We start from the raw sequence: 24,720 nt of genomic DNA on the forward strand, positions 1-24,720 counted from the left end.
CTTACCTGCTTGCTGTCAGTATTGCCGGACGCCTTGGTGATGCCCTCCAGGCACTTGCCGATGATAGGCAGCACCTGCTTCTCTGTGTCAGCAAACAGGGCGTATCCCTCCGCAAGCCGGCGGACGCGTCTCTCATCCATGTCCTGCAGCTTCTGTGGGCAGCAAAATTTGTGTCCCGCAGGCGGACATTTTACACGAGCACATAAACCTTCAAACCACCCTTCCACCCGCTGCCCCCGTTCAAGCTGTCCCTTCCTAGCCTCCTTTCAACCCCCCCGGGAGAAGAACCAGCCACGTTCAGGGCCCCTCAGGCACCAATGAAACACAGCGTCTCCAGCGTAGGGGCGTGTCCTGGCACGTAGTTGGGCGGGGCTACTCACGTTGAAGACCTGTGGGATGCTACTGTAGTAGAACTGGTTCTGCTCCTTGTTAAACTTCTGCAGCTGGGAGGCGTACTCGTTCTTGCACTCCTCTGCTAGGTGCGTGCGCAGGTGCGCCTGCTGCTTGGCCTGCACGTGGGGGTGGGGGGGGATCACAGGGCAGGAGAGAGGGGACCAACAGACAGTACTGTCACTTTCTACTTGTTCGAAAACCAGTTTTTATTCTATTCGATCAATTAACTAAATGAACAATAGACTTAAAAATGAAATCATGACAGGGGGACTTTATCCATCATACTGCTGGAACCTTCCGGGTGATTCATCTCTTATCAGGTGGTAATTAAAGGGACTGGCGCACATCATCTCAGGTCCGGCACTTTCCGGTACCTTCTCCACGTCGGCTTTGGTGGCGTTGATGTCCTGGTCCGTCTTCTCTGCGTACTGGGCTGCCCTTTCCGCCTCCCGCCACTCCCGCTCAAAGCGCTTCTTACTCTGCACAAGAGGGGGCGCCAACATTCACCTACCAGCAGCCAATCGCACGCCTCCTGCGCCATGTGACTACGAAGCGGCAGATGAAACAGACAGACGGTCGAATCGTCACTCACGCTTTCCAGCTGCTTGTAGCCGTTTTCCAGGCTTTGCTGGGCTCTCTTTGCCTCCAGTAGATACTGCAGAGGTCAAAGGTCACGGTTGTACATGGTCAGAGGTGAAAGGAACCAGACAAACGATGACAGTGGGCGAATCTCGGCACCAAGAATGCAAAGATCATACTTGCAGTATTGGCAAGACCTTGTTAACACGCCTTCCAAGAACTAATTGGGGTACAATGAGTCATGGGATTGGTCTCGTTCGGCAAGGATGTAACTGATGTATCCTTGATATTTGGGGCGGAGCAAGGCCAAGATCCAGGGATTTTTACCATCCTCTGTACTTTTTTTTCTTAAATATAGGAACTGGTCTTCGACAATGGAAGATGACATAAAACGGGCACATGACAACACAAGTACGGTCAAGCACATTGAGATTCACTCAATGTTAGTCTCAGGCAGAAGACCAGTGTCCATGTTGGTTGGAAATCCCCATGATGCACTGTAACGCAGTCATGTGACCTTTACAAGGAGGCACACAAAGGAGGGCAGTGGGGTGAGGGCAAAAATAATCCCCCCACCCCCATCTGCACTCTTCTTTCCCCACCCCTCGATCTCCTGCTCAGATCTCTCACTCCCTCACCGACTTGCGCTCCTGCTTCAGCTCCTGTAGGTACTTTGTCAGCTCGCAGCAGATCCTGACCATCATGTTCTCAGCGATGACCTCTCGCTGCCCGGCGTAGTCGTTCATCTCGTTCAGGATGTCCTGGAAGGACTGGTGGTTGGTGAACCTGGAGGTGAAGTGTTTGGAAGAAGGATCAGCGAGAGGAGAATCTCGGCACATTAGCTGTAATCTGATATATGCTGTAGCCCATTTTCCACCCAAACCGGCACGGCACCAAGCTCCAGCCGCTTGAGGGACAGAAGACACGGCCCCTCCCCACAACAGGCCAGCGGCACCCCCGTGATACACGAGGAGTACGCAGCCCACCTAGCGCTGAATCAACTCCAGGATGACAAAAAGAAAAACCTACATTCCAGCTGTCCTGCTTCTAATCTGGGCGAGAACTACCACAAGAACCGTCGGTTCCAGGCCTTTGGAGCGGCCCAGAGTCCTTCCAGAAGATTCTTTAGCCCCCAAAAGCTGCCATAAGTCCCATGATTGGCGTAGAAGTGATGAAAATGCAAATTTATTTTTTGTTTTTTGCAATACTTGTAAAATTTCCTGGTGGCACTTTGCATTTGGTTAACCGGTATCCCTAAATTATCCACAGAGTATGCCTGCATGTGTAAAGCCCATTGAGGTTGTGCCCCAGCTCTGTGCCAAGCGCTGCCAAGGACAGGCACCAGGGCCCCACGCCACCCTGACCAGGATAAGTATGGACAGATCTCCTGCCGCTTGTTCCCAGCTTTCTCCCGGTGGGCCTGAAGCACCAGCTCCTCTCACCTGTTCTCCTGATCGTCCTTGCCTCGCTTTGACGCGTACTTCTTAACCAGGTTCCTGCAAGAGGGACAATCCAGTCAGAACAGGTCAGCAGGAATCAACACCAAGGACACGACGTCCATGCCCTCTCCTGAGAAAACCAGCACACCCCTGCCTCGCGCCAACCGTTAACTGAGATCGAGGGTTGGGATGCAACAGGCGCGAGTTGGAGGGGGGGTGGCAAGTTGTAGCGCAATTAATAGCAAAAATTTTAAGTGAAAACGTGCAAGTTCACACTTCTACACAGTTGGGGCCACCATCCAGCTCGCTGTCGCGTAGCGAAATCAAGATTCGGACCGATAACCCGTGCAAACCAGGGGAAAAATTCACAGTTCATATCCGCAACATCCAAAAGCACTTAGTAATTAATTAGCAATCAGGAATCAGTTAACAACAAGGAGGATGTAGCAAATGCATGACTTTCCTTTGAATACCGAGAGGATTGTGAAAAGTTAGCGATCAATTAAAAAAAAAGGCAGAAATGTAAATGCCACCCCCTGCCCTCAATCTGCAACAACTCTGCTGTTTACGCAGCCGATACGAGCCCCTGCACAGCCAACGCTGACGTACAAAAAGCAGCACATTCTCAAAAACCCGTCACACAAAGGAAAGAAAATTTAATTAATGGGTTCTGCATGTATCCAACTCCGCTGTTCAACACCCACTTGGGCACGACTGCGAAAGCCTTCCAGAGGGTCATGGGTCATCACACACCCCTGGGGAACAGGGCCACCGCTGCCACCTTCTCCAAACCACAACTGCAGCGTTTGTCATTTTTCCCTCGCTACATCCTCTTTGTCAGACGTTTAGCCACTCCCACTTCCTCCAAGGAAGGAGCAAAAGATAGTGCCATTTATGGGAAACAACAGGAAGAGGGCGAGAGTGTGAAAGAATGAAAGGGAACTTCAAGCTGGCCGGAGATCACCATCGAGGTCCGGCATAGTGGCCTCGCGGACACAGGCTCAGGGCTGGGAGCCTCACCTCAGCTGCTTGGCGTACTGCTGCTCGATCTCCGTCCGCTCCTTCACAAACTTCACATACTTCTCCACCAGCTCCAGGCCGGACTGCGTGTGCTTATCGATCGTGTCGCATTGGTCCTGTGGGGAAAGATGGCATTAAGATGGGTGGGGCTTATTACCCACCACAGTAATGAGAGCCCACCCCTGGCAGCCACACACACCCCCAAGAACCAGTCTGCAGCCTAAGTAGTAGGTAAACACAGTTATATCCACTGGTCTAGGAAGGGGGAGAAAAAAAAACTACAAATCTGCACCACGGAACTACATATACCAGGCAACCGAGCGAGCGTTCCACATGACAGACACGTCGGCACCACTGCCTGAAGGCCAGGACCGAAATCCCCGGAGGAACGCACTGATACTGAGGATATGCAGAGCATGCGTATTCACCCTTATAACGGAGGGAGCTGGTAATTATAGGTGTCATCAATCTGGAGCAGACACAGAAAAGCACAGGACATGGAGCAGGGTACACACTGCACTGGAGGATAGGGCAGAGCACTGCAGAGCACGGATGGAACACCTGAATCAATCTGAATATCATGAGAAACCAGAAGCAAGTATACTGACAAAAAAGTGGAAGGAAAATATAAGCTCCATCCATCCACCCATCTTCTGTACCCACATGTCCTATGCAGGGTCGCTAAGATCTGGAGCCTCTCCCAGACGCTATGGGCACAAAGCAGGGAACAACACTGGACTGGGGGGGGGGGGCACCCCAGAAACGTTAACTCGACAAAACAGAACTCCTGCCAGATCCGAACCCGGCTCCCACAACATCCACCCCTGCTGAGCCACCCATGCACACAGCGCGTCAGAGTTGCGGCGAGCGCATCCCAAACCATGCGACTGTCAACTCTACCCTCAAATTCTCCACCAATGAGGAAAGGGGGGTGGGGCAAAGCACCTACCCTGCTCCGATACATTTTTGGTTTGCAAATAGACAAGAAAAAAAACAAAAAAACAAAAAAAACACAACCACTGTCACTCTTGCACAGACAATCCCTGACCCCAAACTGACCTGCAATGTGTCACACCCATCACCCTAATGGTTTATAAAAGGCAAGAGGATTCTCTCCCTACAGATCAACGAAGATCAAGTCTACCTAAAGGAACTGGCGGATACAAATAGATCATAATTACCCCCCTCCACCCTCACCCACAAGGGTGAATCCTCCTCTCATCACACTGGGTTCCGATTCCTCGTGTGTGGACATGCTGCGCCCCTTCGACACTAACTACCTGGCATACAGACCAAGGGAGGGGGAGTCAGGAATCCCTCCCCGAACGTGTTCAGCCACGTCGATCCCCGACACTCCACCCGGTGGTGTTAGACGGGGTTACTCAGTTAACACTAAAGACGGTTTCAAACTGACAACGGAGGCCGATTCGTAACAAGAATCAAGAAACGAGAGCTGGCACGGGGGGGGGGGGGGGGGGGGCACCCCAGTCTCTGTGCCCGTCGGTGATGCGAAAGAAGCCTCCATAAAAAGTTCCCTTTTCGGTAATAAGCCACTTTTCCCTATAAGCAGAACAATAATAGAGCTGTCAGGAACTCAACTGGCTGCGCGAGACCAAACCCAAACCAGTCTGCCTGCATTTCCTCGTTTAAATCCACCTGTAGAAACAACGGCTTCAGAAAGGGGGTCAGTTTTGCAACACAAACCAGTTTAAGAAGTAAAACAAAAATAAAATCGACCTTAAAGTTTAACTCCCGTGCATTTGTTTATCCTGGTTAGAGCACCCGTCCGAGGCGGAACAGACCGCAAGGCTGTACAGGATCAGCTGTCCAAAGTGCATCTTTGGACAGAGGGGGAAAGCCACCTGACTTGGCAGAGAGCATGCAACCAGCGCAGAAACAGCGGAAGTGGGATTCGAACCCCTGCCACTACAGGACTGAGGCGACAGCACTACCCACCGAGCCGCCCACGTGACTCCCTGCACTAATCCTGATTTCAGATTATAGTCAAATAATTTCTAACTACCTGAGACACAGCTTCTCAAATCAGATTCCCCGTTCCTGCACAGAGCAGCCAGCGGCATGTACGACAGGACTGTGGTATTGCTGTGTTCTGAATAGCAACTTGGCCAAGCCTTGCTAGTGACCACAGATCTCACACACCAACGGGAAACCCTACAGCACACGCTGAACGGTCAATGTGGGTCAGACCCATTTAAATCCCCTATTTCTGGACACCATTTCCCAAAGAGGCACCTAAAATCACATCTAAGTCTTTAAAGAAACTAACTTGGCATCACATTTTTAAACAAAGTCTGACTCCCATGTGAAAGCATCCACATCATAACATAAGGAAAAAGTATTCGATACTGGCCAGGGTAGGTAACACAGAGGTGCAGGTCACTACTGTCTGTCGCACTAATAACTAAATGGGACTAATAGGACACCCATAAGACTGTCCGGTTATCTACCTCTCACTGAACTAGATGTTCTATTCTTTTACTTTGTATATTGTTTACATTGTTTGTATATTGTTTACATCGCACTGTGTTTAGACCTATGCATGAATTCATAACTTTACTAGTATTCCTCATTCCACTGTAAGCATCTTAATTTGCCCTTGTGTTGTGTTTTTTTGTTTAATTTATGTTTACCGGGGACCAAAAGGACACGTTCACTTGCATGAACCACTTTTTACTAAGATGAATAAAAACCCCAGCAGGGTAAGATTTTCATTGCTTAATGTCACTGATTGTTTACTGGGCACGTGACAAACTCTCTGGAATCTCTTCAGCCCTGAGACTATCACCCCGCTTGATCAGGCACTGGATTGCTGTGAGGCAGTGGCGGATGGATCCACTGGACAGTGCCCAGCACAGAGGAAGCAGTGGCTCCACCAACCAGGACTTTCACTACAACGCGAGCCATCGTCTGTAAGGAAAACAGCCGGTAGAACTTAAATTTCATGAACACTCACCCTGCCTTTGAGGAGGAAAAGAAATCGAACTAGCAGGTTGCAAACCTGCAGATTTACTGCCAGAATTGCACTGCCAGTTGTATACGTGTAAGAACGACTAAATGAAAATAAAGGCCGCAGTGTCACACTGGGCCAGGCAAAGATTCAACCCAAAACTATTTCCCGAAAGTCGATGCCTTTAGTCGCCGTCACACAAAACCATTTATCCTTGCCCTGTCATGCTGTGTTGTCGAGGTCACAAACCAGGGATGGGCCTCACAGTCAGCAACAGCACAAAATGGCCCCAATCCCACCAGTCAGCGATGCAGGAAACAGGCTGCGTGTGACAAGAGCATGAGAATCGAGGCTAGTCTGGGCTCCAGTGCCCAGGGGGCACATTGCAGAGTAAGGAGCGACACACAAATACACACAAAGTTTGCTGGTTCAAAACCCAAAGCTCTTAGCTCCAGTAAACTTAAGTGACAAATGCCCGGAGCATGTGCAAAATCCACAGGTCACTTTGGAAGAAAACGATCAGATGAGCAGCTAATTTTATGGGCAAATGCTTTGGAAAAGCTTCCCATGAGGAAGTACGGAGCAAGCACTATCCCAGAAACAGGTTCTGGTGGAAATCTATGTAAATATTGCCTCTGCACCCTCCGAGACCACAAATCCTCTTCCTCATCAACCTGTCCCACCATGTCACAGGCACCGAACACACACTGAACAGCAAATCCTGATCATAAACACCATCAGTGTCACTAAACAGCCTGTCTTCAAACCGACTGGGGGTGTGCAGGGTTAACAGCAAGACAAAAGTGAACATAAAATTCACGAACAACACTGCATGTCCTGACTGCTGGAAATTGGGGCAGTACTAATTAGGCTGGCGTTCCTGTACAAGGAAGCAGCTGGGGTGGGACGGGCGGGGGGGGGGCATATTAATGAGGTCAGAAACTCTCTTCTACTTCCCCCTTGTCTAAACTAGAGCATCACCGACGGACGGGTCAGCGTGGACGCAGAAGCTGCAGAAAGACAGGGTCTGGAAAGCGGATCACTGAGATGCCCAAGGCAGCTGCAGGTGTACTTCATATGTTATGATCTAGCATGTGGGGTGGGTGGGGTCGAGACTTTATTCACAACGAGAACAACCAAGGAATACCGATACTGTTCATGTCTTGTGTGCGACCTAAGCCCAAGTGAGACCCCACCCGCCCGAAAATCCATCAGAGATAAAAAAAAAAACACTTTTACATACGCCGACGTTCACCCATCCAACTGCTGATACATCACCACTCACAGGTTCTCGCATGGCGGAATACGCAAATCATGGCAGCCCTCAACAAACTTACTAAGTAATATCCGAGTGACTGTTTCATTAAGCTTCTCATGAATCATACGCGTCGCCCCAAACGCCGTGACTCAGCACCCGAACAAAGGGTCCGATCGTCAATTAGTCCCAAATCAAGAGTCATCCAGAAAATCGGCACAGAACCTAACCGGACGTCCGCCTCAGTCACCACCGTCAATCGCCATCCTCACCGCGAACTTTTCCCCTAATTCCAAAATTTTAAAGCACCGACTTTCTCTCCTTCACCCACATATCTAAAGAAGTACTACGACTCTGCTATAGCCTAAGATCAACATTTTTTTCTCCCCGATTAAACATCTTATATTTACTAATTCTATATCCTATATGATACTCGAGAAACGCTACAATGAGTCTCATTACTCACTAAACTAAATGAAAGTTTACCAATTGTTTTTTTTTTCAATCTCATAAAAAAGCAGGACATTCAATTAAGGTAAAACGAAAACACTATTACCAAGCAACAGAGGGACGCATCCACACACACCCACGGTTATCCGCATACGTCGATCTACACCTTTCTTTTGAAACACTTATTGCATGTCTGTCCCATTACTATAACTCATCTTAATAATCATAACATACTATAACTCATGAGAAATTTCCTTGTACTGTAAATGACAAAGGAATTCTCTTCTATGCTCATTTAAAAATGTTTTTAAGCATTGCTGATTGAGAAATCCTTATTGTACTAGTTAAGCACCGCAGCCGCCTTTAACCCACTTCAGCGTGCCTGAAATGATCGTGCTATAACAGTCAAATAACTACTGCACAAATAAATGAAACAAATCGGTCACTTGTAAAATCATAGTTTTTAAGGGGGTATTACAAAGTACGCTTCTCTTTTTTCCATCCACACCCCCCGACATTGAGTTTGACCGCATGAAGGCAAAAGGATGGACCGGATAAGTTATTAACTTAACCGGCAGCCGGACTCGGTAACTTGGTGGGCGAAGGCCATACTGGAGCCACTCGGGGCGGCTTTAGCTGTAGATGTGTCACTTATAAACTGCGAAAAGGGAGGAGAACCGCACAAACAACACGGGGAAAAGGAGTGATCGGGGGCTCACGGGTGAAGAAGGGTAGGGAAAAATAACTTTTTAAAACTCACTAAACAGTTACATGTTTCACCAGGCAAGAGAAGTTAAAATGTTATAGCTACTACTAAGTGGCAGCCCGCTTAAAGCAATTGGCCACAGACGCAGATTAGAGAATCTGACCTGCATTTTTGCCTAAGGCTATTTTAGTTTCTTTTATTTTAATCCTGAACTTACCCACAGCTCTGTGCCCCAATCCATGCTGAAGTACCCGCCTCGTTACCAGCAATATCCCCCAACACAAAGAAACTCCGCGCAAACTTATCCCGAAATCCTGCGGACGTGTTGTTCTCAAACGATGATATGCAGTCGACGCTCAGACTCCTCCCATAAGTGTCCTTTTTCGTGTGATGGCAAATGTTTCGTGCCCCCCGCCCCCGTCTAGCAAGCAGTCTATCCAGCCGACTAGGTTTTCTTTGCAAAGCAAAGAAGGATAAACTGTCTTTCATAACCGCGTCACTCCCAAATCCTAATTCTTAAAGGAGCCGAGCCTCATTTACTTAACTTATTGTAACGTTAAGGTCAAACGATAACGCCTTCCACTGTTTTATCCTCACACTTACGCGTCCCTCGAATGTAATTTCTGCGCGGCAGTATCATAAAGTATTCCGATTTTACTGGGAATATGATGACTGACCTCACGGTGGCGCTATAAAGTCTGGTGAAATCGCTGATTATATTTGCTAACTAATGAGTCGTTTAATGTGAGCGGCGACCAGCGAAACCAAGTTAGATATCTCAGCTATTCACCTCTGTGGAGTCATGGAGCCTATAACAGGCAACAAAGGGCACAAGGCAGAGGTACATCCTGGACAGGATGCCAGTCCACCACAAGCAAGTTAGGGACACCAATTTTTATAGATGATGCACATCTTCAGACTGCTGGTGGAAGCTGGGATCACATAGAGCAGGGGTGTCAAACTGCAGTCCTGGGGGGCTGGAACCCTGCACATTTTTGGGTTTGCCCTCATCTAACACACTTGCAACTCCTTGTGCTAATTACCACACAGCTCTTGAGCCGAATCATTTGTGGGGTAACAGGGAAAGAACTAAGCTACACAGGGCTCCGACCCCCCAGGACTGGAGTTTGACACCCCTGACGTCGAAAGAGAGAGAGAGAGAGAGAGAGAGAGAGAACATGCAAATTCCATAAACACAGGGTGGAGGTGGGGGCAGTGATGTAAAATTAGTCATTTATGTGGCATGTTTCTGAAATTTTTAGTTCAGGCGCAAGGAAAACGGGGCTAAAGTAAAGAACGTCAGCCGGTTAATGTATTTCCTATATCCTAAACCACGATGGAACAAAAGAAAGTTCAAATATAGTGTTTAGGGTGTCAGCCTACATATAATGTGTATTATAATCTATAATGCAGGCAGTGCTGCTGCTTTCATTCATCTTCCCGTTTGTCTTTTGGTGTCTTATTACTATTATGATATAATCCGACAGAGGTGATTGTGTTATGCCTTTCTGGACAACTTGCCGACTCATCATCTTGATAACTATTAAATTAACAGAAGAAAGAATGAAACACAGAAGAAAACTGGATATGGGATTGGTCACCCTTCCGTACCACAGCCGTGTCACCTGATGCCAGGCTTCAGCTAGATAAGACAATTTGTTATTGAAATACTTACACTGATCGCTGGTCATGACAAGTGCTTGTAGTTGACTGATCGTTATGACGCTAAAATGTAAAATACCCGGGGAAACTTTAGTGGTTTTGATGATACTATGTAGATTGTTCTAGCTTAAATTATGGTTTTGCTATTCTTAGGTTCCTACTGCAGAATCAGATACTTCCCCATCCTCCATAATCAAACATTTTCACATGGGGTCTTGATGGACCTGGAACATATCATAGTGAAGGAGGGAACTCCCAGGATAGTATGATATCCCATAACTACACACTGAGGCATCAAAAAAAAAACGAAGTCTATCTTCTAGCTTGAATGTTTGTTTTCACGGTTGTTTATTATAACGCAGTCCTGATAATATATAAGAATGTCGAATATGAAATAATGTGACTTTTTATATCTCACGAGAGTTAGACTGGAACTCACTGCCCCCTCTGGTGGTGACACTGCCGGACTGCACCCCAAAAGCTTTTACAAACTTAACACCATTTAACACCTTATTCACCTGTAAATATACGTGGGAGGGTTAAGAACACCTCAAGCTTCAGTGTAATTTCGCCCATTGTATAGCGTTACACTTGCAAGTCAAAAATTTGCAGGTACACGAATTTTCATTCGTTTCTTCGTTTACATTTCGGTCCACTTATGTTACAAGATCAGACAAATCTTTTCTTTAGTGCAGCATTTTTGTCTTACAAAAAATGTAAATCACATCATAAATGATTTTAACATATGATAAAAATGTAAACCTACTATTATCCAACATAACTGAGCTATATGTCAAAATCTTCCGCAGGACAATATAGGTATAAGATTTATATACATTTCAGATCAACTTACCCTTACCGACTAATATCCACAGTTGCCGATTATTTTGCTCAGGGCTTTATGTTTAATCACACAGTACCAAAAAGAGGAAAGTCCAAAGCCACATAATAAGTAATTTGGCGTCCAGGCTAATTGCAGATGTGGATTTTGACAGTGGCCAGTTCTCCCGTTCGCTGTATCCCAGAAGCTACCAGTTATAAGTTTGCTGGAGAACAAACCATGCACGCGCAAAGCGGAGGCTTAGGTATTCAAACATCTGCCCCTTTTCTCCTCGATAGCCATGGAGCCCTTTTTGTCAAAGCATTTCTTTTTGTCTGTACTTATAAATAAGATTTTTACTAACAAATGATACTTATATTATAAAATAGTAACGTCATCCATACAGCCCCGTGGGGTCATGACGTCATCGGATTGATCACGCCCCTCTTTGAACGATGGGCCTGTCGGCCAATTAAAGTGAAGCGCCCATCCAACAGCAGCAGTCAGTGACAGATCCTAACGATATCAATCCTATGAAGTGTTGTTCTCCATAACAGCAATTGAGAATCTGAACCGTTATAATAGCTTAAGCAAAACGAGTGCGATATAAGCAACAGCTTATTTTGTTTATCATTTGCTTCACTATATATTACATACAGTACAGATTCACAAGGTCACAGCCTCAGCTAACTAATCTGTGTCTGCTCTGTGTACAACAGTGCTTTCTGGTGTAAATGCTCGTCTGCTTACAGCCCTAGCAGACATTGACAAGAAAAAGCCATTTCCAGGCACAGCAGCTGATCACGTCCTCCGGCTGCCCGAGAGCAAGCTGCAAAGAATAAGGGTTCCTATAATAATTACTTTGAGATGTTGATGAAATACTTCTAAGATGTAATGACGAAGTATTATGCGATTTGTATAGGGCTCCATATTCTTCTTGAATATTGGTTACTATGGTTCGCCAGGGAACGCTGCAATAGCTGTTCTGAGATCTTAATCCATCTGGTCTTTTTGAAATTTGAGCACCTGCCCCCTCTAAAGGCCTTTACACAGCACTGGGACAGATGTGGGCTGATTCCTATATGACTAAGTTACAAATTGTTGGACATTATCCCTGTCACTCTTTTCAGAAATCAAGCTCGAATGAATTTCAAATGTCAAGCAATTTGTTCATATAGATATAAGTACTTGTCACCCCCCTCCCAAAAAAAAACGCAACACATTATCATTATTTTCAGTATTTTATTTACAGTCTGTACAGTGTCATATTTGACAACAATCATATTACAACAAACAGTCTAATCCACTTTTAGGCTAAAGTGACACTATAATTTTAATGGGTTAATTATAGTTTGAATCAGAATATTTCACGTCATATTTGAATGAATGTTCGAATATCAGTTAAAAAGTGGATGTGCAAAGTCAGTTAAACACTCCTTAAAAATGTCCTGTTATTCTGTTTTTTCTTGCAAATAAAAATATCCTTCGCTTCATATCCCCGGGTATTGCTTCCTCAGGGTTGCCAGCTCTCACTCATCTGGTGTGAAACTCACGCTTTCAGACTCTCACGCTCATGCAAGAAATCTTACGGTAAATCTGTATTATTACATTATAAATTAGCTATGTCAAATGTGTTGGGCTAGTTTGCAAACTCCACAGACTATTTACAAGATAATAAAACTATAACATTAATGTAAATGAGGGTGTGGGCTTCTCTCGAATTGAAAATCTCACTGCGGACAGCTGACCAAACCTGGCAACCCTGCTTCCTCCGCTATCCCATGGATGAGGTCTTTGGAAAAACTTAGTTCTGTGTCCCGTTAGCAACAGGCAGACTCGTCGCTGCTCCATTTGTTTCTGTGATAATCTGCTGCATTCTGATAACGGAGTATGATCCTCTCCGTTTATTCGTTTTGTAAGTTATAAGGATACATAGAAAAATTCCGATGGCGATGACGATGGGGAGGATGATGTAACCTGGGAGAGACGTAGTGAGAATTTCAGACATTAGAAAGAGTTGTGTCTTGTCATATTAAATTAGTATTGAAAAGCAGCAAAAACCAAAAGTTTTGGGGACCAAGACACAAAGAACAAGTTCAATGTACTTTGAAAAATTAATATAACAGAATATATGTACTGGCTATGTTGCTGGTGCTGGTCACGGTGACAAACGCTGTTGTTGTGTCACTCCCCAGCCTGTTGGTGGCAGTGCAGTTGTAAACCCCTTCATTGGCAGACGAGGCTTCTCTGATGACAGCAGTGCTGATGCTCCATGAGCTGGTGATCCTCACATTCTCAGCATCTCTGTAGCTCCATTGGACCTGAGGAGGGGGGTTCCCCTCAGCGCTGCAGTACAGAGACACCGTCCCACCCTGGGGTACAGTCACACTGACGTTCCCTTCTTTGATTACTGGTGGGTCTGTGGGATAAAAAACATAAACTAATATAAATATAAAGAAATACAAATCTGTAACTGAAATAGTAACACACAGTGAGGTCTCTACTTCATCCATTTAAATTGTTGAGCAGATTATGAAACACAGGAGTGTTTTGGGTGGACGGCGTGGTCCCACCAGTCCTGGTACCCAAGCGCAACCGATCAGAAGCTCAATCTGTTTGTGTGTGAGGGAGAGAGCTGGGGAAGCAGCAGGCTGACTCCCTGCTGTCATGGGTGCATGTTTAGGGTGGGGAGCAAATTGTGTGACTGAAAGTCACTGGCCAGGAAGCCATATTCCTACAGGCACAGAGTGATGCTGCTGCTACAGGCAGCCAGTGATAAGATTTATACTGCAGGTATTTCAGGAAGAGACGGACAATTCTGACTCTCACTGCGATGTTGCTGATATAGACTGTAGTACTTCGATTCCTACAGACACTGATAATTCACTCTGAATAACATGTTATAATGTTGGTGACGCAGGCTGACTGAAGTTAAATACTCACAGTGTACAGTGATATTGAGGGGTGTTGATTTCACTGCAAGGGGGGGTTGTGGTCCTTCTGCTCCCAGGTCCAGCTCTGCCTCACAGCTGTACTCTGCTCCATCATCAGCTCTGCTGGGGATGATCAGGAGGGTGGAGGACACATTCACAGGTGCCTTTTCTCTGTCAGACTTTCCATCTTCTATGACATAGTCTCTGTCTTCATGTACTAATGTGTCCCCTTTGTACCACTTCACAGTGAGGTTCTGAACAGGAGCGATGTTCTGGATCTCACACTTCAGCGGGTACCGACTCCCCTCCACCATGCGGACCATAGAACTGACAGAAACACTGTCTGGGGGATCTGTGAGGGAAAATGAGGAGCATTATTTCTCAAAGGTAACAAGAGACAGCTGTGCCTTATAGGGACAGAGACACACAGAGACATCCATGCCTTACAGTGAAATATTCTGCTGGGTTTTACTGATGTTTTAAGGCGATGCTCAGGTTGAATATTTCCCAGCTGTATGAGAGCTGACAGCTGCAGTAGCTCCATCAGAAGAGACACACTTACTGTACACAGTGACTGAGAGACGTTCTCTACATTGAGGTTTTCCTGGACCTTGGTTTGCATAGCACAGAGGCTTTACATCCCAGATTGTCAGACTTTCCACCCTCCAAGTGAGAAACTTCACACCACGTGTATTAGGTACGTCATCTACTGGAGCTACCCAGCCCATCCCACTGTGATCTGTGGACGTGGTGCAGTTCACTGATACTGGGTCTCCATGTCTCACCACCACTCTGGGAGGATGGAGCTCAGGACAGCCATCATCAGCAGCTGCAAACCAGAAAAGGAACATTATAAATGGTTGCTATATCTCAATTTCAATCTTCTTTTTCCACATACCTACTGTATATCCTCATCACTGTGTGCTGGCAATAATACTGCCATCATTGTCTTGGGTACAACTGTTATCATCAACTATGTTATCAGGCTCCACTGATGCATCATGCTTTCTTAACAGCGAGTGGAAGACGGCGACTGTGCTGTCCTCAGGTCTAATTCAGTCTGGATATTCACTATAGTAATTACTAAAACTTCATTACTACACAGCAGCGTGGAGACATGCATCTTTGTTGACAATGGTTACAGTTTCCATAGTGACCCACTATCAGCTGCATTAGAGACACATTGTCATTCTCATGAGCCCCACAAGTGGAGATTGAATGAGAATGAGACAGATTTGTGAATCTATATCCTGTATTCAGGGAGCAGCGTGTGGATCTGTGGGCTAAGCCTGTGTGCCTGTAATCAGAAGGTCGCAGGTTCAAACCCCGCCTCAGACTGTGGCTACTTGAGCAAGGCCCTTAACTCCCAGCTCCCTGGGCGCCGCTACGGGTGGCAGCCCTTCGCAGACAACTTCCTCTATGAAAAAAGAGCAAGTTGTGGGAGGCGTTAAGACAATTTCCCTACGGGGACAATAAAAGTATCGATTATTATTATGGCATCAGTGTCTTGGTTACGGAGTTAACCATATTTTAAGGTGATAACATTTCAAGTACAGAGTAACAGCTAGCATCTTTTTTAACTGTAGGGAGATGTGTTAACAGAACTTCCTACGAGACGAAATGGAAACTGAAATTTGTGATTCTCATTATGAAGCTGAACCGTCTAGAAACTGGTGTACATACTTCGCCACTAGAGGGCACTGCTGAGCTTGCGATGAGTTCCCTCTGTGGGAGTGAAAAGGTTGTGGCGTGTACTGTACAGAGTATTTATTTATAGTAATATATTCATATTAACCCTTTTATACAGCACGATATTTTGCTGTAACGATTCAGATTAGTTACCAAGGCTACAACATCAGCTCTTTTTACAGTGAGCTAGCAATCTTCAACTGCTGCACTGTACCCCACTGTCGCTACATCTATCCACCTCTTCTGTAATGGATTGCCATCCCAATGAATATACCCCAGCCCGAGAATGGGCTCCAGTGCCCCCCACCCCCAAACCACCCTGCTGAGAATTATTGGTTGGAACATCCTTCGATCCATTTTCAGTAACCACTAGGGCGAGTGGTTACTGAAAATGGATTGAAGGATGTTCCAACCAATAATTCTCAGCAGGGTGGTTTGGGGGTGGGGGGCACTGGGTTCAGGGTTATGCGGGGGTCCAGAGCCTATGGGTGCAAGACAGGAAATAACCCAGGACAGGGAGCACACACACACACACACACACATACACCATTCACAGACTCACATGTTCGGGAAGCTTGAGGCAACAGTGCTAATCACTGCACCACTGTGCTCCCCCCAGATAGCAGGATAGATAGATTTACATTCAGCCACTTCAGTAGGTACCTCTCTGTACTACAATACTAGGTAGGGCATCCTTTTGCCCCAGACTGCTTTTGCAAGTAAAGGCATCTTCCTGCACGCCAGTGTTATACTGAGTGGTTCTTATTTCACTTGTCACCTCCCTGTTAGCGTTAAAGTGTCTGGTCGTTCTGCTCTATCATTGACAAAGAGTTTTCATTAACACGACTACTATCGACCGAAGGGCGGGTTTTTTTTCTTCTTCTGAGAAGCTGGAACCACCATGACAGCAGCAGGTCTCGCCACGTGCAAAATCACTCCAGTTATGCTTCGTAATGGTTCCCGCGTTTAGTCACAAAGTAAGCGAAGCTCTTGACCCTAACGTACTTGGGTAAAACGCGTAAGTCTTCTTATTCCTGGGCAGATACAGAGGTTATCGGTTCACCCTGTGCAGCAGAAACGTGTGTGAATTCTGCGCTCACACCCACCCCACCCAAAGCTCGCATCTAAAGACCAAGGGCTTCGCATGCGAGCCTCTAGCTGAGGTGCCACCACCCATGGATAACAATGAATATGGTTATAAGCTGGGGCTGATCTACCTCTGGTATGAGCTCAAAGGTACTAAACACATCCTGGTCACAGGTCTGGATTCACTATGGAAGTATCTTCGGTTTAAAATTGCAATATCTGCAATACAATTAGAAGGATTTTAATACGAACTCCCTGCATCAATCAACAAACAAAACAAAATTACCCCACCTGTGCCATCATTAATACTTCAAGTCCAGGTTCCATTCTGTTTTTTATATCAGACCAGATAAACGTAGACGGATGGAACACAGAAAGCAATCGCTCACAGCCGGATGAAGCTGAAGAGGAAAGCACTCAACCAAGAGATGAACCCTTCAAGAAAGTGTGTTTCGTCGCAACAGGAAGCACAAAGATTCAAACACACAGATCTCCGGACTCACCGCTGGCGAGCACAAAGGTTAGGAAAAACAACAGCATCTTCATCTTGAACCTCCGAAATGAGGACTCGGGCTCGGCCAACAGTTTGAGAACTACGTTTCAGGATGTGTGACGTCCAAAGGAAACCACAAATAGGAAGAATAAGAAATTCTGGTCCGGTAGCTTGCAGAAGACAAGTCTATACACAATGTGCGATGCAGAAAACATTCACAGAAAACGTTTGCAGTTCAACGGATGCCGTTGGATCATAGAAACTAGACGAACAGCATCGCTGTAGAAAACCAAAACAGAGAGTCATAGATTTTATTTTATATATACATTACAATATAAAGAAATCTAAATGCAGCAAAATCATTCATCCTGGGCTTGATGGAGGGCATGTATCCATGTCCTTGCTTAGCTCTTTGCTTCGATCCTGTAGACCTTCACCTCTGTGACCCAACACTGATTTCGGTTATTTAAAACTTTATGAGCCCCCACTGTGAAGGAGGACATGGTTTATTAGTACATATATTTCCACATTCTACAGAATACAGGTCTATTTGTGATGAATGACTAACTGCAATCATTACTACTACTTGACTAGCTGTCTAATTATATATAGGCTATAATGTATACTCTTAGGCAGCCAAACCAAATTGCATAGTGAGCATTTTTCAGATCTGCCCTATGATGAGGTCATATTGCTTGGTTAGTAATTGTCGCTAGCTTCCCAAACCCAGCTATGACCAGCTCCATGGTGTAATACACTTCATGGCTAAATAGCCTCCTTCTTGGCTTAGCTGTGTCATCTCCATGGCAACGCTCCAATCATCTCCATGGCAACAAACAGCCACGCCTCAGTCGGATCGAGCCGGTCAGCTGGGCTTGATCATCATGGTGACTTTCTTCAGGGAGTAGGAGCCTCCGTGGAATTCGGCCCAGTAGACCCCATCCTGGTAGCGGCTACGATAGTGGCCCCCCCGGTACCACACCCCATTGAGGTTAGAGTGGGCACACATGTGGTACCACCAGCCTCCCTTTTGGTAATGAGCACAATTTCCTGCAGGAGACAGGATAAGATGGGCCCCATTTACCCACACCGCAGAGACAGTAAGTAAAAGCTGTGTGCATGCATGGGAGCGCGAGAGCACGGCCACCTCAGGACGGCTCAGAGACGGATACGCGAGCCCGTGTGCCCCCCCACCTGAATAGCCATCTCTGTCACGGTCCAGTGTGGTGAAGGCTTTGTTGTTGTGCCAGGACAGAGAGTCGCCGGCGGTGCCGCGATACTCGCCGATCCGCAAGCGGTACGAGTCGCTCTCGGGCTCCAGGCGGAAGCTGTCGTACTCGGCAAACACCTGCCGTCCCTGCCAGTCCTCCAGCACCACCCGCAGGCGGTGGTCTGCCTGTGCGCTCAGCCAGTAGAGGTGCTCCAGACCCAGCCAGTACTCGCCGTCCAAATTGCCAAAGCCTTGCTGAAATGGGGGGGGGGGGGTGTGGGGGCCAGTAAGTGTGGTAGCATCTGTCACATGACCACAGAACCTGAGCTGACGCATCCTGCTTTCTGAGCTACTTCATGTGCGACATGTAGGAGGCTGGTGCTATCCTACTGCTCCAGGTCTGCCTGAGCTTAAGGGGAGACCGGCTGCCCTATTTAGAGAATGTCCCAGTCGTGGGCAGGAGGAGGGACTGTGCTTTACTTCTCTGTCCAGGGCCGGATTAAAGCTTCGACCGTCCTAGGCTATAGCCAAGGGCCCTGGCAAACGTCAGAGCCCCCCCTCGGGGAAAATGGGCCAGTTAGTTAAATGAACAAATGAGTTTCCATGATGATGTCAACCTAGGACTCCTATTTAAGCTCAATTCAATTCAATTCAATTTATATAGCGCCTTTCCTAGCAGTCGCCCCAAGACACATGACAAGAGTATGACTCTCTTTCTTTCTTTCTTCATTTCTTTTTTCTTTCTTTCTTAATCTCTTTTTTCTTTCTTTCTTTCCTTTTCCACATTTCATGCACTATTCTACATAAATGAGGCTCATGTATACAGTATGGCACATGCAGCATGAAAAAGGGAAGCAGAAAAGAAAGACAGACAGAGGTCAGGAACCGAAAACCCCCACGTATGGTGGGAAAAAATGCTGGGGCTCCAAGGTCAACTGGTTGCCCAACCGCCCCACACCCTGCCACCCCCCAGCCCATCTGAAGGATCAGGCCATTGGGTTTAACTCTTACCTTCATGCAGTTGCCGCCACATTACTGCAACTGAATATCAGACTAGGGAAAAACACCAACACTCAAAACAGTTCATAGTAATTATCACCGACAATTGTTTTATAGGGAGTTACAACGCTGGGTTTCACGGAAGGTTCCAGAACACACTTTGTACTGCTCCCAGGTTCTGAAGAAGTTGACGGATCCATCCTGCCTCCTCTGGATGACGGTCCAGCCACCGTAGCCTTGGTTCTGTTCACACCAGGCTTGCAGCAGCCTGCTGCTGTGACGTGGCTGAAGCAGGTAGATGCCACTGGTGAGTTGCCCTGAATCGAGAGCGTGCTGGCAGTCCCTCCACGGACCTGGAGGGAGGCATCATTCTCGCTCATTATTAAATTCACATTAGATTTATTTATATAGCCTGACAGGTAAGGCAGCTCATACACTCCTAGAAAACTGCTATCAAGGAGCATAAATGTAGGTATTTGACTTCCTATGAGCCACTGGTAACAAATACAAGTTATTTGTGGAGCAAGACGACAAACCATTGTTAGGACCCAACATCAGAAAAGCTTCTCAAATCAGAAGACCCTGAGGACTGAGCTCCTACTAAACAACTTCCAAATGAAAGCATCCAGTGTTGCCAAGAGACTATAGCCAGTGGACAGCCAATGAAGAAGGAGCAGGCCAGAGGTTGGATGAGTTAGCTGAGGTGTTACGGAAATGACAGGTCCTCTGGTGTTTCTTGAATGAGAGATTCTGCTGACCGGAAGTAATTTATTTCACCAATTCTGAACCATATATGAGAACTAGTTACTAGTTCTGGTTATAGTGTTATGATGGAGAACTGAAGCAGAATCTGATGGGTTTTGGGACCCTCGGGAGTCTGGAAGGTGGCAGCCTCCTTGTGACTCCTACCTATTGGATTGTTTCCAAATAAAAGCTCAACCACAGCGTAAGAAAAATGTAACAGAAATGTAATCCAACAAAGATGCTGACACACTGAATTCCATTGTACCTGCTGTGCACAATGACACTAAAACCATTCTATTCTATTCTATTCTATTCTACTCTATTCTATTAACACACATTACCATTATTTTAATAATCTGAATTCCAGAAGTTATTGCACTGTTTTTGAATAGCACACAGTGTTTAGTACAGTTCATCTGCATTCAGTCATACATTTAGCCCTGCATGAAGGACAATCCCCACTGTCAGTTATCAGAGATTTACACATCACCCTCTTTTGTAGCTCCGCACGCATCAGTGTGGGAGCTGGCTGGCCGCCCTGCGGCTCCTCCTGTCTCCTCTAATAAAAGCTGCTGGCGATCCTCGCTCACTGTTTACACATTTGCTAAGGAAGGCTTCCAGTGGCAGGTCACTGACACTCCGCGTCTGCTTTTACTCTTCAGTGTGAGACCGCTTATCATTCTCTGCTTTGTCCCTCCCTCACACACATGCCAATGTTTGAATTTCTGTGGGTTTTTTGAGAGCTTCCCACCACCGATTTTTAAACGTGAATAACAGATTTTTACTACTTTTTTGGGAACATTTGCTGCGACATTACAGAGCCATGGCAGCAGAGCTGGCTTTCACCTGGACTCTCAGTGATGGGGAAGCTGGCGGGGGGGGCTTTTAGGGCAGGACTGGGTGTGATGGCAGCTGGGTCGTCCCTGGAGACACTCTGGTCCTTCTGGATGTCACTGTCTACCTTCTTTATCTCTGGGCCCCCAGTCCGGGGCCCCTGTCCAGATCAAGCACAAAACAAATTCAAATCTACAGCACAAAGTCAGCAAAATCTGATAGAAACAAGGGGGGTCCAGCACTTTCCTTAGAAGAAAAAAAAAATTGATGAAGCTGTGAGAAAGGATGGATAAATTAAAGGAGGAATAAACAATCATCCCAAAGCAGGCGTGGCTACATCGCTGCCCCCTACCTGCTGAGGCAGGTCAGTGCTGCCCCTCTGACCTTGCTTTTCCAGGCGATTGATCAGTGCATTTTGGCTGTTCATCGTTGAGGTGAGAGTCTTGTAATTGTCTTCCAGCTCTCTGTAGCTGACTGTCAGCTGCTGCACCTGTGGACAGTTAAAGGGAATCAGGGGCTGGTGGCTTGCAGAGAAGATGGGGTGAGAGATCCCGGCTAGGGGACATGGGTAATGGAGAAAGGGTACATAGGTAAAGGGTATGAAACAGAGAGAGGGCTCTGTGGATGTCTGTGGATCAGAGAGGGGGGTGCAGGTTTATGAGTGGGGTGGGTAACAGTAAAACTTGCTGAGGGGTTAAAAATATATAACCGCTCCTCAAGTTAAGATGGTCCTTGTTGCGATATTTTGACTTTACGCTGCGTAAATGTTTCTCACTTTTAGTACATTATACGATGAATTACATGAGATGGTCAACACTAGAAATAGGCTTTGTGTTAAACATTTTACCCAACTGTAGGCCAATGTACGTGATCTAAGCATGTTTAAGGTAGGCTAGACTAGGCTATGATGTTTGTTAGGTTATGTGTATTAAAACTCATTTTCGCGTTACGATATTTTCGCCTTACGATGGGTTTATCGGAACGTAACCCCATTATAACCTGGGGTGAGGCTGTATTTTATTAAAGTTTGTTGAAGCCCCTTCTTACCGGTGTCCCCTGGGCTTCAGCCTGGGTAAACCTGTGCATTAAAGCGCACGAGGGAAAGAGGACACAAGACAAAAAATGAAGGTAAACAAATATAAAAGAAATGACAGTAGAAATGCCAAGAGGGACGGGAGCTGGGTCTACATCTGACCTGTGTGGTCGTGTTGAGCAGCAGCTCCTGCAGCCGCTGCTGTGCCAGGGCCTGTTCCTTGCTGTGGAGAACCTGCTGCAGCAGCTCTGCATTCAGCTGGGCGAGTCGCACATTCAGTCCAGCATTCTCACCCCGCAGCGCCCGCACCTCCTGAGCCAGGCCGCCCTCGCGCCCCACCAGCGCCTGCACTTCCTCCAGCTGCTGCTGTTGGTGGGTCAGGTCCCCGCGCAGCGCCGCTACATCCGAGCTGTTGGCCACACCCGACTGGCCCCCCCGTGAGGTAATGCACAACGAGCCTGTCAGCCGCTGTTGTGTCACGACGAAAGTGTAGGCGCAGCGGGCCGCCTTCGGCCCTGCCGGATCAGGCTGCCGCTTCTGCGTACCTTCCACCCCGGGCACTGTGGGATCAATACTCGTCTGCCCACATGTTCCTCTCTGGACCAGGAGCACAGTCAGGAACAGGAGGGACAAAGTCCAAGTTTCCATTGACTTCCCAGCTGGCTTCCGATATTCTTCCCAGCACGCATCAGCCTTTGTTGGAAAGAGGAAATAATCATAAACTATATCTGAGAATAGAGGTACATTTACAATCATGCAGAACATAAATGAGTATTTAGATGCATGCATAATGCTAAAGACCCAGTACATATATACCGCTGGTCTAATTCTGAGCCGTAGATGTTTGGTGATGTTTATTCTGTGAGGTAAACCCCAAAAAACCTCAGATGAGTCAGTTAATTATCAGGTGTCTTCGGTAAACAAAAGTCAGTCAAGCTGCAAACCACGCACACAAACCACTGTCACCATAAGAAAAGCTTCTAACTGACATGCACCACTATTCATACACAAATATTATACATAAATGCAGGCAGGAACTAAACGGATTAACTTGGGATTGAATTTATGTTTTTAGCTAACGGTGGATGCCTTTATCCAAAGCAACTTACATTTTAGACATTTTGCCGGACCAGCTGAGATTAAACAATTTATTCCGAGGTACACTGGGCAAGGCTGTGCCTGAAACCGGAACAGAAGAACCGTAATAGAGAACCTACGTTGCTACAGGTCGAGAATAGAAGTTGTGATAAAGCAGCGTATGTGGATGTTTCCTCTTTCACTCTGACCACGGTCGACACGGCAAAGAAATATCACTCCTCTCTCCTACTTTCGTGGCGATGCTCGCTACCGCCGCATATAACTCACCTTCGACTTGCACGCTGCTTCCGGCACTCAATCAGACACCCTGAGGAAGAGCCAGACAGCCCCACGCTTTGTCCACGCAGCTAACCGCAAACTGCACAGTAGCTTACAGTCTACCAGCCCCTCTTTCTAGTAACTGTGGTCCCTAAACTCGGCTGGGTCCTCTTTGAATTGTGAGTCGACGAGATCTTCTGCTCAGCCTGGTCCACGTTCTGGAGCTGCGGCCCGTGACTCGAACTGGAAGGAGAGAAACAGCCGGGGGTCCTGTGATTCACAGGTTTTAAGGCAGCGAGACCTCCCCCCGTAACCCTCCCCCCCAGTTAAAGGACATGTAAACAGAGAGAGGCATAATTACAAGTCCCATACTCCCTGCTTAGATGCCTCATGCTGACCTAGTTCTTGCCCCTTTTAACTGGCCCCTTCATTGTGGCCCCAATCTATGAATTAAAGTTACAGTCTCTAAATTGCCCGATAGATGATTTAGAAGCCAAGTTGTAAATTGTCAGACACAATAGATTTTAGTGCAGTTTAAGCTGCCACTTTAACCATAGCCAGCACTTCCTGCACTGATTACCCAGTGTTATGTAGTGTGTTTGTTCATTGTGTGTTTAATATGCTATAATTATTGCTACATAGAAATATTATTTTACATAGACAATATTTGTAGTTGCCGTGCCTCTGTCTCTCCTCCCTGTCAATTGTATGTTTTAATTGGATGCTTTGCACTATGTAAATAATTCCACGATGTCTTTAGCAATGTAATGTCTGTCCTGTCATGAATGTTGCACCATGGGTCCAGGAGGAACATGATTTTGCTTCGCTGTGTACAGTACATGTCTGATATGACACTAAAGCTTTACTTAATTTCAATTACCTTTGCTAGCAAAATACAGCCGCTCGCCTACATCGGTCAGACTGAACGACTCCCAGTCAAGATTCTGCATAACTATACAACTTTAAAGAAGTGTTGAAACAATCGGAAAAGATGTTTACTGTAAACAAGAATAATAAATATATGAAACTAAATAAAATAATTCGGAAGGCA

At 46.5% G+C, this 24,720-nt stretch overlaps 3 protein-coding genes across 7 annotated transcripts in view; all 3 read right to left on the minus strand.

The window, feature by feature from the left end:
- trip10a (thyroid hormone receptor interactor 10a) overlaps positions 1–9,285 on the minus strand; it is a 14,400-nt gene extending 5,115 nt beyond the window's left edge. For 2 of the 3 annotated variants that reach the window (XM_048991251.1, XM_048991250.1), the window contains exons 1-8: positions 9,028–9,279; positions 3,432–3,547; positions 2,415–2,468; positions 1,611–1,758; positions 986–1,048; positions 768–872; positions 381–509; positions 6–152 (exon numbers count right to left, since the gene is read on the minus strand). In XM_048991251.1, the coding sequence (XP_048847208.1) occupies positions 6–152; positions 381–509; positions 768–872; positions 986–1,048; positions 1,611–1,758; positions 2,415–2,468; positions 3,432–3,547; positions 9,028–9,051 (786 nt within the window). In that variant the 5' untranslated portion in view covers positions 9,052–9,279. Of the gene's footprint in view, positions 1–5; positions 153–380; positions 510–767; positions 873–985; positions 1,049–1,610; positions 1,759–2,414; positions 2,469–3,431; positions 3,548–9,027 lie in introns of all 3 variants that reach the window. The other variant, XM_048991249.1, reaches the window with a different exon arrangement.
- A 3,235-nt stretch (positions 9,286–12,520) lies between these two features.
- On the minus strand, positions 12,521–17,618 carry LOC125717789 (vascular cell adhesion protein 1-like). The gene is made up of 5 exons (XM_048991060.1): positions 17,504–17,618; positions 14,788–15,054; positions 14,236–14,577; positions 13,430–13,711; positions 12,521–13,269 (listed from the first exon to the last, which is right to left on the minus strand). The coding sequence occupies exons 1-5, from the start codon at positions 17,544–17,546 to the stop codon at positions 13,097–13,099; spliced, it is 1,107 nt and encodes a 368-aa protein (XP_048847017.1). The 5' UTR covers positions 17,547–17,618; the 3' UTR covers positions 12,521–13,096.
- A 172-nt stretch (positions 17,619–17,790) lies between these two features.
- angptl6 (angiopoietin-like 6) lies at positions 17,791–24,042 on the minus strand. Of its 3 annotated transcripts, none has more exons than XM_048991055.1 (7): positions 23,679–24,042; positions 22,476–23,006; positions 21,633–21,770; positions 21,293–21,440; positions 19,862–20,055; positions 18,688–18,958; positions 17,791–18,543 (listed from the first exon to the last, which is right to left on the minus strand). In XM_048991055.1, exons 2-7 carry the CDS (start codon positions 22,959–22,961, stop codon positions 18,359–18,361), a joined length of 1,422 nt encoding a protein of 473 aa, XP_048847012.1. In that variant the 5' UTR covers positions 22,962–23,006; positions 23,679–24,042; the 3' UTR covers positions 17,791–18,358. The 3 variants fall into 3 exon arrangements, with proteins under 3 accessions (XP_048847012.1, XP_048847014.1, XP_048847013.1); XM_048991057.1 differs by lacking the exon at positions 23,679–24,042 and adding an exon at positions 23,531–23,672; XM_048991056.1 differs by lacking the exon at positions 23,679–24,042 and adding an exon at positions 23,423–23,670.
- Between the last annotated feature and the right edge of the window lie 678 nt (positions 24,043–24,720).

This window comes from Brienomyrus brachyistius, chromosome 22 (genome assembly GCF_023856365.1).
Source record: "Brienomyrus brachyistius isolate T26 chromosome 22, BBRACH_0.4, whole genome shotgun sequence".
NCBI lineage: Eukaryota > Metazoa > Chordata > Actinopteri > Osteoglossiformes > Mormyridae > Brienomyrus > Brienomyrus brachyistius.

Bases quoted from the DNA above. Each gene is read 5' to 3' on its own strand.
- angptl6 (XM_048991055.1), bottom strand. From the start codon at position 22,961: ATGGAAACTTGGACTTTGTCCCTCCTGTTCCTGACTGTGCTCCTGGTC. The intron at 21,771-22,475 runs GTCAGATGTAGA...AACTGTCCACAG, and splicing joins TGCTCAACACGACCACACAG to GTGCAGCAGCTGACAGTCAG. The intron at 21,441-21,632 runs GTAGGGGGCAGC...TGATCTGGACAG, and splicing joins GCACTGACCTGCCTCAGCAG to GGGCCCCGGACTGGGGGCCC.
- LOC125717789 (XM_048991060.1), bottom strand. From the start codon at position 17,546: ATGAAGATGCTGTTGTTTTTCCTAACCTTTGTGCTCGCCAGCG. The intron at 15,055-17,503 runs GTGAGTCCGGAG...TCTGGTTTGCAG, and splicing joins AACCTTTGTGCTCGCCAGCG to CTGCTGATGATGGCTGTCCT. The intron at 13,270-13,429 runs GTACATATATTC...CGTCTCTCCCAG, and splicing joins CAGCACCAGCAACATAGCCA to GTTACATCATCCTCCCCATC.